The sequence below is a fragment of the Mauremys mutica genome, chromosome 1 (genome assembly GCF_020497125.1).
Source record: "Mauremys mutica isolate MM-2020 ecotype Southern chromosome 1, ASM2049712v1, whole genome shotgun sequence".
Classification (NCBI taxonomy): Eukaryota; Metazoa; Chordata; order Testudines; family Geoemydidae; genus Mauremys; species Mauremys mutica.
The window spans coordinates 88,580,729-88,593,375 of record NC_059072.1 but is presented as its reverse complement, the minus strand read 5'-3'; the positions used below and the strand labels follow the sequence as shown (position 1 = coordinate 88,593,375).

At 44.0% G+C, this 12,647-nt stretch overlaps 1 protein-coding gene across 1 annotated transcript; it reads right to left on the bottom strand.

Annotated features, from left to right (window-relative positions):
* Window positions 1-498: 498 nt before the first annotated feature.
* Window positions 499-11,787, bottom strand: LOC123368267 (butyrophilin subfamily 1 member A1-like). The gene is made up of 8 exons (XM_045012960.1): window positions 11,437-11,787; window positions 9,279-9,356; window positions 6,923-7,270; window positions 6,255-6,533; window positions 5,723-5,842; window positions 5,278-5,298; window positions 2,541-2,567; window positions 499-1,356 (listed from the first exon to the last, which is right to left on the bottom strand). The coding sequence occupies exons 2-8, from the start codon at window positions 9,349-9,351 to the stop codon at window positions 593-595; spliced, it is 1,632 nt and encodes a 543-aa protein (XP_044868895.1). The 5' UTR covers window positions 9,352-9,356; window positions 11,437-11,787; the 3' UTR covers window positions 499-592.
* Between the last annotated feature and the right edge of the window lie 860 nt (window positions 11,788-12,647).

The following is a 12,647-nucleotide window of genomic DNA, read 5'->3' as shown; positions in this document are numbered from 1 at the left end:
TAGTGTCGGGGAGCAGCGGTGCAGAGTCATTCCACGGTGCTGCTTCCACCACTGCCACCGGGGTGTTGCACACCGATAAGCTCAGTGACAGGTCTTGCTGCACAGCTAGAAGTTGTGGTCTGAGTGCCATCTCCATAAGATGCTGCTTGAGGTGAAAATCATGCTCCTTTTTTGTTCTGGGGCAAAACCTTTTACAAACCCTGCACTTGTCTGCTTGGTGAGCCTCCCCCAGACACTTTAAATAAGCACTGTGGGCATCATCCATTGGCATAGGCTTGTTGCTGGATTTGCAGGGCTTAAGGGGGAGCGATAGCTCAGTGGTTTGAGCATTGGCCTGCTAAACCCAAGGTTGAGAGTTCAATCCTTGAGGGGGCCACTTAGGGATCTGGGGCAAAAAATCAGTACTTGGTCCTGCTAGGAAGGCAGGGGGCTGGACTCAATGACCTTTCAAGGTCCCTTCCAGCTATAGGAGATAAATAAATTTTAATGGAGATATCCTATTTAAACCTCTGGGACTTGGGCATGTAAAGCCCCCCAAGGAAATGCAGTTGGGGTGGAGGGTAAACCCCACAGTCCAACAGCCAACTAATTACTAACTAAGAACCTGTACACAGTTGTGCACATTGCCAGATGGTGCAGATGGCTCCTGCTTCTGTCTGCAAGAAGCCTGGTGTAGAAATGGAACAGTGACATCATCACTGTTGTTGAGGCTGGAGTGTTCTGTGGCCACATCCTTTCCTTTAGTGCTTCCCAAGAGCTCCAATGTGGAGGTGGGAGGTGAAGGAATGGAATTTGAAGACATCAGGTCACAGTAGCCATGAGAGAGAAAGCGAAGTTTGAGAGGGTCTTTGTTTTTCCCATTTTTGTTCAGACCAGGACAGAAATAGGGGTATACATCCAGAGAGGATTTCAGTCTAAAAGTGTAGATGTGAGACATTTCTGAAACATCATAGAAATTTAAACTCTGAGCCTTACCATTCAAGTGAATCCCAACTACTTCAGGCTGTTTGCCAAGTCTTAGTTTAACTGGAGACTCCACAAAGGCTATATAATCAGTACTGTTAAAAAATCGTATCCCCCAGTACCCATTCTCTGGCTTCAAATCTTGCCAGCCTTTCCTATTAGCCTTCCCGTTTGTTACCCCAAGATCCCAGTCTGTCTTATTTCCCACATGCACTTCCCAGTAATATTCCTTCTCAGCTTGGAGGGTCTCAGATCCTAGGACGCAGGCCCATTCATCAAATCTCTCTGGAGTATCTGTCACCGCTTGCTTCTGGTCAGTGTGGTTTACATGTAGGAAATTCGATGAAATATGAAGGTTGGGATGGGCTGTTTTAGGATCCAATCGGATTTGCACTGTACAGTTAAATGGAGACAGATGGGCGGGGGGGGGGGGAAAAGAGGAGAGAACAAAAAACAAGTGTGGGTGATCTTTCACTTCCTACATCACACAATTTACAGAAGCATCCCCTACATTCACTACCTGTCTTCCTGATTCCCTAAGGTCCTTCTACAGCCTTAAAATAATTTTCACAGTAGAAACATATTTTAAGTAAACATTGTTTCTTCTTACTCATCAGAACTGTGCCCTGAGTGTATCCAAAATTATATCTGCTTACTTTACTGACTAAGACACTGCTTCTTGCTCCTGTGAGTAGAGCTCTGCGCGCATACAAAATCTGTATCTGCATCCATGATCCACAAACATGGTTGGTGGCTATAAAGAGGATACCTGCAGATTTGCAGGGTTTTACCTGTGAGTGCCACACAGATGAGAGTTAGCTGGATTCCATTCCTTCTTGTAGTTTATTAACAGAAGTCTTCATTAAATCTCATTTACACCTGGCCAAACCCATTGAATGGGGGTTGCACAGGTGTCAGTGATGGCTTAAATTTTAAGACACTCCAAAGTTGCAGGAAAGACTCTAGCTGGACTTTCAGAGCCTAGATTGTGTTTTATATCTTTTTATTTGTAAAATAAGCAAATTTCCTGTGGAAATCATTGACAGACAGTAACTGTGGACTCCCACTGGACTGTTTTTACAAAAACAATTTTCAGGGCAAAAATCACACTTTGATTGGCAGAGACTCCCTTTATGTCACTCTGGGAGGTACTGTCCAATTTCACACACACATTTAGAAACAAACTCTGCTCTCAGTGACACCAATGATTTCGCATAACTACTAACTTTCATGTGGATTTATCCCTCTGCAATGAGGTCTACTCAGGTCCCCAGTAAACCCAATAATAAGAAAAAGGACTTTGACACAGTGGTGACAGAGACTGGGACTGTGAGCTACAAGCTTTCAGGAAGGCTCACAAGTTCCTCTCCTTTTTATAGTTCCCTCCCACCCATTCTTTGAATAATCAGTCCTCTCTGGCAAGAAGGCAAGACACTGGATTTAGCTTGTCCACCTCCATTACTGAGGTAAGTTCTTCATGTATACTGACCTTCAGAACGTGGTGTTGGACTAAAAAGGAGGTAATTTCACTGAGATCCCAAAGAATAAATAAAGTAACTGTTTTTTTGGTTACTCACCAGCTGAGTTTTGGGCCTTCAATAGCTCTGAAATGTGAAACAAGAGAAGTTAGGAAAGAATACCAAAGTTAACAGAGTTTGCACCATAAACCCGATTGTGACACTCCTCTTACATTCCACAGAAAAAGAACTATCAGTCTCAAAACTGGTAAGTTAGGTATGTCACTGAGATATAATTCTTCTGCCAGATTTGAAATGAACTGGACAAGAAGTTCATTGGTTGTGACACCTTAAAAAAAGGCCAACTCCAAAAGTTCATACATATACTTAGACTCCAGCTATACACACAGTGAAATACCTAAACAAATGACCTGACTTTCTAAAGTGATGTATACCCAGCAGCTTCAATAAAGTCCATGGGAGCTGCTGGGTGGTCAGTACTTTTGAAAAATTGGGCCTCTTATTTTGGTATTTAAATATGAGCTTAGAAACAACTTTAAATACTCACTTAAAAAATCTGTCCATAGGTATTTAGAGTTTAATATAGACATAGAAATATCTGTATCTGTGTATTATCTACCAAGAAAACAGAATGAGGCAGGGAGATAAAACAGTTTACTGAATTCAGTTAGTTGAGATCTAGTGCACAGGACCAAAGATTACTTTAATTTGATATTTTAAATAAAGTTCTCCAGAATGGAACGTTCACATCTGTCAAGCTGATTGGAAGTTCTGGAGACCAAACCAAGTAACAGCAAGCAGCAGCCAGAGAAGGAGTTCTTCACTCCCCATGTCTCCTGGATGGAACTCAGGGAGCAGGTTGGAAGAAATGCCCTTTTCAGCATGCTCCCATTCCCCCTGCCCTCAAAGTCCTTCCCCCTCCCCAATCCAGCATGCACTTTGCCCACTATTACTGAGCACTTTGACATATGCCAGAAGGAGGCCCCCCATTTTTTAGCAACTGCTATGGAGGAGTATGTAGGAGCACGAAGAACAGAGAAGTCAAGACAGCATAGGGAGAAGTACATATCCTCCCCTTGCACACACGCACCCCGTTGAGTAGACTTTCTACGGTCTGATAGAGTTCACTAAAAACTAGCATATAAAAGAAATGTGCTGTTTCTAGATCACAGTGAGATACATAAAGTGAGATTTTTCAAAAAGTAGAACAGTAATCACTCAAATTTGGCAAAGTTTGCAGATGATACTAAACTGCTCAAGATAGTTAAGACCAAAGCAGATTGTGAAGAACTTCAAAAAGATCTCACAAAACTAAGTGATTGGGCAACAAAATGGCAAATGAAATTTAATGTGGATAAATGTAAAGTAATGCATATTGGAAAAAATAACCCCAACTATACATACAATATGATGGGGGCTAATTTAGCTACAACGAGTCAGGAAAAAGATCTTGGAGTCATCATGGATAGTTCTCTGAAGATGTCCACGCAGTGTGCAGAGGTGGTCAAAAAAGCAAACAGGATGTTAGGAATCATTAAAAAGGGGATAGAGAATAAGACTGAGAATATAGTATTCCCCTTATATAAATCCATGGTACGCCCACATCTCGAATACTGTGTACAGATGTGGTCTCCTCACCTCAAAAAAGATATACTGGCACTAGAAAAGGTTCAGAAAAGGGCAACTAAAATGATTAGGGGTTTGGAGAGGGTCCCATACGAGGAAAGATTAAAGAGGCTAGGACTCTTCAGCTTGGAAAAGAGAAGACTAAGGGGGGATATGATAGAGGTATATAAAATCATGAGTGGATGTGGAGAAAGTGGATAAGGAAAAAGTTATTTACTTATTCCCATAATACAAGAACTAGGGGTCACCAAATGAAATTAATAGGCAGCAGGTTTAAAACAAATAAAAGGAAGTTCTTCTTCACGCAGCGCACAGTCAACTTGTGGAACTCTTTACCTGAGGAGGTTGTGAAGGCTAGGACTGTAACAGTGTTTAAAAGGGAACTGGATAAATTCATGGTGGCTAAGTCCATAAATGGCTATTAGCCAGGATGGGTAAGAATGGTGTTCCTAGCCTCTGTTCGTCAGAGGATGGAGATGGCTGGCAGGAGAGAGATCACTTGATCATTGCCTGTTAGGTTCACTCCCTCTGGGGCACCTGGCATTGGCCACTGTTGGTAGACAGATACTGGGCTAGATGGACCTTTGGTCTGACCCGGTACGGCCGTTCTTATGTTCTTAAATCAAAGTCTCAGATTCCCCAAACTGCCTTATCAGATTAACCTCAAACTTTCAAAAATAGAAATAAAAACACTTCTTCATGCTACGAGATCACACATGCCAAATTTCAGGAAGAAAGTAAGTTTGGGTTTTGTTTGTTGTAAGGAAGTTCTAGACAAAGGTCAAAAACAGGCTTATAATGACAACTGTCTTAGAACCTTAACTATGGAGTCACTAAAGCAGCTCCAAAATATAACACCGGAAAGACAGTACCATAGAAATCCAGTCACAGGCAGAAATACCCAAGACACCCATGTGCGGTTGGGGCGCGTGCCAACAGGGCATGTGTAAAACATTAGTGAACTTGAACATGTTACAAGTTATAACTGTTATCCGATACTGAAAAGGAGAATCACTAACTGTCTAACTGCCCCCAATCAGTGAAGAGACAATTATCCTTCTGAATCAATCCTCAGGCTCCTGAGAGAGAGAGAGAAACACAGATGAACATGATAGAAGAGTAGGGGCTGGGAGAGACAGACAATAGTGAAAAGAGAGGAAGATGCAGAGAGAGACCAAAGGAGTCCATTCTAGAAAAACAAATTACATACCTTTTGCAATTTGAAGCTTTCCTGAGGAAAGAAAAGAGCAGAGATGACTGTGCAAAGAAGAGACCATCAACTGGTATTATACCTACAGTGTGTACATACTCAGCCAACCTACGCAATACCCTCATCCTGAATTGACACTACATTCCCATGATCAAAGGGTCTCCTTCCCACAGAGATCTACTTCAGCGAAATATGATAAAATGATGGCAAAAATAAGAGCATTTTTTGGTGAGCCCAGGAAATCTAAATGTAGTGGAGGAAATTCTCAGGGCCAAGGGGTAGAACCAATCAATCATTCACAGGAGCTGAAAATACTAACATCTGTATCTTATTGATATTTCTCTCCCATCACACATTCCATACCTAATTCTTGCTTTTAATCTCTATCTCAGGATGCATTTGTCTATGGAGAATATTCTATACTGGCAAAGGACCAGAAACGTACCTTTGGATTCTCTCTCTGTTTTGAATACGAAGCCTGTAATCACACCCAATATAATGAACAATAGACAGAATATCACTGTGGTGACTACATATGGGTGTTTATCATATGGGAATAAATCACCTGAAATGAAAGAGAAGTGGGTTGTTAGTTCAGGAAGAAGATAACTTTAGAACTGGAAGGAGTCTCAGGGTGTCTCACTGACATTCTTCATGCCATGTGTCCACATCTAGGACGCTCCATAAGCGGCTCTGAAGTCCCCCATGGATCCTACTGGGATCCCCTAAACTACAAGCATCTCATCTAGATTCCCTCATCCACCATAAGCCCCAGCTACAACATACGATACTATGTATTTTTAAATGCTATATAGAAAATAAAGAGGAGATGTTCAGAGAGACTAGAAATTCCAAGAAGACACACTGTAAACCTCCTGCTTTCTGTGGCTCTGTTCTGCCCTAACCATTTATGTCCAGCAAACCATTAACCAGTCTTCTACTGCCCAGACAAACTCTTTGGAATAGGATAGCCTTACTGGAAAGTTGCAGTGCCGACTGTCTTGTCTGGTCCCAGAAGTTGCTTTGGAGCTGACACACCAGGACCTGGTTCTTGTTATCTTTCACATCCACGTGACTCTGAGTATTGTGTAGACCTTGAACATCTTTTACAGATGACACAGTTGAATTCTGTCTTTGACCATGCATGTCAGTCCACAGTATTGCTGGTTCCGGATACCACCCTTCTGAACTGCAAGTGAGTGTCACTGCCTGGTCCTGGGAACGGTGCACAGAGATTGTGGGGCCTGTGCCAACAGCTGTGTCAAAGCAAACCAAGTAACATTAGCTTACTCCACATGGAAACACCAGTACTTTGTTCCCATTGGGAGGGAAAGGATTCACCATGTTGGTATCACTAACATGTGCATTGATGCGCTATGATAATGTGTAGTCAGCAGAGGAACATCACGGCCCTCTGTAGCCAAAGCCAGTCACCAAGGCCTCTCAATAACTGCTGCCAGCTGACATGGGATCTGGGTGACTAGAGGTGGATAATAACTGCTTAGGTACCTGGCAGAGATTTGAAATGAAATAAAAGAATGCGAGAGGAAAATGTGTATGTGTTTGCAGGCGATACATGTCAGTGAAGGACATGTCACCTGCTAAAACAGAAAAGCAATTCACTGACAACAAGAACCTACTTTACCTCCAACCTTTAACTCCACAAGGCCTTCGAAATAATTCAATTTGTTGCCAATGAAGCAGACATAGCTGCCTCCATCTGCCACCTGAACCTTCTTTAACAGTAGAGAGACATTGCCATTGGGAAGCTCCTCCTTGAATAGCTCTGTCCTTCCCCGGTAGTGCGCGTTCTGCTTCTGCGGGGCATCCTGCCCATTCACATAATGATGGGTCAGGCCAGGAATCTCACTGCTATGCCATCTCACTTCCATCTGTTTGGCACTGGTCCTAGGTGAAAGTTGGCATGGAAGGATGACATCTGTGCCAACTGTGGCAATCACTGGAGAATCTGATCCTTTCAGGGTAAAGCTTTCTGAAAGGGATATCATGAAAGGTATTAATACAACACCAGCACCTTATTGCCTATTCAGTTCCAACATCGCCAAACCCCACCTCCACCACATTCTGGATTATAACTATCTGCATTCCCATCATTGTAGTTCTCCTCGCTTAACTACCAACCATCTTCATCACCAAAAAACAAAACTCCAACAGAGTGACAAAGGAGACTATGACCACCATTACACAGGGGAAAATCATGCAGAAGAGCATCCTGGGCAACCCAAGCATCCAACGGATGTGAGTGGGAGCTACTCCTTTTAAATCTGATAGCACTGGGAAAGAGCATGGCATAATAACCTAAAAATACTAGAATTGCTTACCACCAGCCCTACCCACCATCACTCACCATACTTGTTACCACTACCATGGTCCAGGCAGATTTCCTGCTCACAAATGTGTCTCTCCCACCCAGCCACACTAACCAGTATGCCCCAATCCTAAAATGGGGAGCCAAGAGCACTGGACAATCCCCCAGCAAGTGCATATAGCACTTCTCAGGATCGAGCCCTATATTTGCAAACATTTCCTAGAAACTCCACATCTGTCTTGTGAGTCTCCTAAATCAATGACAGGTGAACAGGGAAATGTCCTCTCTGTCCCATTTAGGAGATACATGGAGTAAAATTATTGAGTGATCCTCTCTGTCAAATTCACTCCCACCTCCTCATCCCAATTTGGAACTAATGTCCTAGGAGTAAAAGGTTCCATAGCCCAATTCCAATAATACTATAAGTCATGTGATTCCTGAGCCAGGTGTGTTTATGATCTATGTCCAGGTGCAAAGTGAATGGGTGATTGGTAAAGAATTAAGGTTCTTGATAAAAAGGACAAATATTGAGAAAATTCATTCACTACTGATTTTCAGGAATAAAAGCACAGAGTTTGGGCCACTTGTATGCATGGGGTAAAATTCAGTCACACATGAGTATTCAAACAAGTGCCAGGCATTTGCAAAAACGTTTGTGAAGCCTGACAGTGTCATGAATTTTAACGTAAGTGAGCGTTCATTGGAAAATTCACAGTAGAGGTGTGTTCCTGGTTATTTACCAGTCATTTATTATTCTCCCATATAAAGAGTTCATTCACAACATCAATAGGCAGTAACAATAGCACATGAGTTAAGTGACCAGTCACACCACAAATTGTCAAAAGTTTGTTTGCATGTACGTTATTTGCTTCAACCTTACTACAGAACAGGATTGGTGCATGGATCTGATCAGAAAGGGGCCTACATTTGGGACAAACAGTTCGATCAGCTTTAGTTCTTGATATCTTACACCACTACTTGGGCCTAACATAGTATGTTGTTTTATGTTTTTGTGGGTTTTGTTTGCTTCACCTAAATAAATATATACAAGGAAATTACCCCTTCCACTCCCATTCTGGTAAAAATACATTAAAAAAAAAATCACCTCCCATCCCCCGGATCTCTTGTTTACAACCTCTCTTTCTCCTACAGCTCCTTTCTTCTTTGCTCAATAGCCCTAAGAAACCCTCCCTCTATTTCACCAACTACTTCATCTCCTTTTTCCCCTTTGTCTCTAAATTCCCTGAGCAAGCAGCCTTGATTTCCTATCCTCCAGTTCTCTTTAATCACTTCAATCCCACCCCAACAAATCTCACTATCAGCTTCCTCCTTAACCCAAAGGGCTTGTGCTCTATAATTATTCACTTCCATTCTTCTACTGCCCTTCATAATGTGGGTCAAATTATCTTCCTCTTTTCCTTTCTTCCCTGGACTTCTGCTCTTATGCAGTGCTGCCATTCAAACTGTACAGCAGCGCAAGAGCTGTCTCGTGAACAACCCCTATTTCTATGTGAATTCATTCCTCTTGTTCCCTGCCACACACCTTGGTGGTGCTGTTGTGATTCTGTCCACATGATTCTTGGGTAGAAGTGGCCCCTTTTCCCACCATGTGTCTAAGGTAAAGGTCAGAGAGAAGCATGTGACTTGGGATCCAGGTCAAGATTCCGCTTACCTGAGGAGACCAGGATTCCTACACGGCAGAAAAAGGCAAAGGCCCAGAGCTCACTCCCGGCTGACAGTTCCATAACACCTAACACACAAAATAGAAGAGTTCACACCAATGTACAGAAAATTCTGGGGGAGGGGGTCTGGAGAGCATTCACAGATCAAACCACACTTTCTGCCGGGTGAAAATAATATGAGGTTCAAACTAAATTTTTCAGGCTATAGTGGGAGAATTAGGAGTTTATAGTCTAGTCATATTTTACATTTAAATAGCACCTTTCATCTGCAGTGTGGTCCAGTGGACAGAGCACTGGACAGGGCCTCCGGAGTCCTATGTTCTATTCCTGTATCTGCCACTGGCCTACTGTATAACCTTTGGCAGGTCAGATCACCACTTCATGCCTCAGTTTCCTCATGTGTGAAATAAGGACAATGATAGTTACCTCCTTTGTAATGTGTTTTGAGAGCTACAGATGAAAAGCTCTATACAAGAGCTAGGCATAAGTAATATTGTTCTAAAGAATCCCAAATGACTTCTCCTACACAACACAAAAACAATGAAACGCAGCCTATGAAGTGGAAGTGTTATGATGAAAGGGCATATATGTCAGTCATATAAATAAGCTTGGCAGGATTAGATCAGGGGTGGCCAACCTGAGCCTGAGAAGGAGCCAAAATTTACCAATGTACATTGCCAAAGAGCCACAGTAATACGTCAGCAGCACCCCCATCAACTTCCCCCCACCCAGCACCTCCTGCCCACCAGCAGTCATGCCTATGTCCTTCCACCCCGCCCCCCACACCTCCTAATCACCTGTTTTGTGGCATGCAGGAGGCTCAGAGGGGGAGGAGTGAGAGCACAGCAGGCTCAGGGGAGGGGTTGGTGTGGAGGCAGGGCCTGTGGCAGAGCCAGGGGTTGAGCAGTGAGCACCCCTCAGCGCATTGAAAAGTTGGCGCCTGTAGCTCCAGCCCCGGAGTCGGTCCCTATACAAAGAGCCGCATATTAACTTCTGAAGAGCCACATGTGGCTCTGGAGTGACAAGTTGGCCACCCCTGGATTAGATTTTTATTGGTAAATGTTGATTTCACCAGACACACACAAACCCATGAAAATATATTTCCATTGATGATAAATGAAATTTATCAAAAGCAAAATAAATTTTTTTTTGCTTGATAACGTCTTAGAGTTTGATTTAAGGATATTTACTTTGGATATTTTGACGTTTGCTGTTGACGGTGTGTGTTTTCACAGTTAAAAAGTTTTAACTTTCTGAATCTTGGCGTCTACTGTCATTGTCTGACTCCCCCGCCATATAACTTCCTACAACTGTGAAGTTTTTAAATCAATACAAAAAATACTTCAAGTGATTTTTTTCCTGTCAACATTATAACAAAATAAAAATTGAATTCTACTTGCATATGAAGCATTCAGAAGAAAGGAAGTAACATCTTAGAAAGGTGAATTTTCCTAATTCCAAAATGAATTGTGCTGATTTTACATTTCCAACTCCTTGGGGCAGGGACCATCTTTTATTCTGTGTACAGCACCTAGAACAAGGGCTCCTGGCACAGGTGCTGGAACTATGGGTGCCGGGGGTGCTGCCGCACGCCCTGGCTTGAAGTGGTTTACATCATATACAGCGTTAACAGTTTGATTCAACGGCGCACACAGCTCCTGGCTGTGTTCTGTCCCATCTAGTGGCACGGAGACACTTAGCGAGGGAGATTAATGAGTTTGCTCTAAGTGTCTCACTAGATGGGGCAGAACACAGCCAGGAGCTGTGTGCGTTACAGCAGCACCCCCACTATACAAACTGTCCCAGCACCCCTGGCTCCTGAGGTGATTGTAACAAGTACCAGCCCCCTACAAAGGCCAGGTGCTGCCTGCAGTGCCGCTGAAGTGCCTTGCCAGAGGCACACAGCAGAAGGCCCAGCAGGATGGGAAGGAGCAGGACACACCCAGCTGCAGTGACTCGCGGTAGCGTTTGCAGGCCTGAGCTCACCGTCGCCACGGGGAGCCACCCGCCCGCTGATCCCCGGTCCCCCTCTCTTCAGCTCACCCCGCAGCGCGCTCCCCATTCCCGGGGCTGCAACCCCACCTCCCCGCCCCGCTCCTTGCTGGGGTGGTGCCGCTGCAGGGAGCCGCCCCGAGAAGCTCCTCGCACCTGCAAGTCCAGCCAAGTCTGCGCAGGGGCCGCGGCTGTAGCGTCCCGCTTCTCCCCTCGCTCCGGGGACCGAGGCGCCTCAGGCCATCGAGGAGTGAAAGAGAAACAAGCGGCCCCAGACCTGCTAAACGCGAAAGGGGAAGATCAGGGCGGGGCTGGAGCACAAGGGGGGCGGGGTAGAAGCGCCCGGTAAATTTATACACCCAGCCCTGCTGTGGCTTGGGACGATCCTTGCACAGGAAGAAAGGGCTTTTCTCCATAAACAATGGCTCTTCTTGGTTCCCTAAAACGAAGGAGGGGGTTGCGGTATTTCAGGGAAGGGAGAAAGCCAGGTGCCGGTGAACCTCCGGGGTCAAAATACGATGGTTCTAAACCAGGGGGTCTCAAACACGCAGCCAGTGGAATTATTTCCTGCACCTGCCATAGGTGCCGATTCCACCGATTCCGGGGCGGAGTTGGGGCGGGGACTTTGGAGAAGGGGTTGGAAGAGGCAGGGGTGGGGCCTCATGGAGGAGAGGAGCAGTCTGAGGTATGAAGTTCAAGCATGTATTATTTGCTGTGAATAGTTGGGAAGAATGTTTGTTAAAGCAGCAACATATTTTGTATCAATAGTTACAAGTTCCTGCCGTTACAGCTATGTTGATAGACTGTTAGTGTAGATCATCATCAGTGTTACTGACCACATAAGGAATAGTTACTGGTGTTTATATTTTATTAAAACCCCTCTTCGCATTACAGTTTTTAAAAAGTTAATACATTGACTTTTAATAGCATACTATATTACTCTTCATTTTTTTCATTTTTGACTATACTTTGGTAGCGTTGTATGAAAAGGCTTCAGTGATGCAGCTATCGGGCCAATGTAGTAGTCCTCATGTGGCCCTCGTGGCGAGTTTGCGATCCCTGTTCTAAACCATGCCCAAGAGAAGGTTGTTGCATATTTTGTCTTCTAAAAGGTTGGTCTATAGCCTGAGAAAGGATCTCAAACTTGTAGACGGAAGGGGGGCTCGGATGACTTACACCGGCAAGCAACATAGATGCTGATTAGTACACATCAGGTGTGAGTTTTCTTTATCAGTCATAAAAAGTAGGGTAGAAAAGACAATAAATTGTCACTGAGGCTTTAACCAAGTACAGGGCAGCTGAGCAAACTTGTCTATTTGCAGCCTCTATAGTTAAAGAGTAGAAGAATCAGAACAAGATTTTCAAGA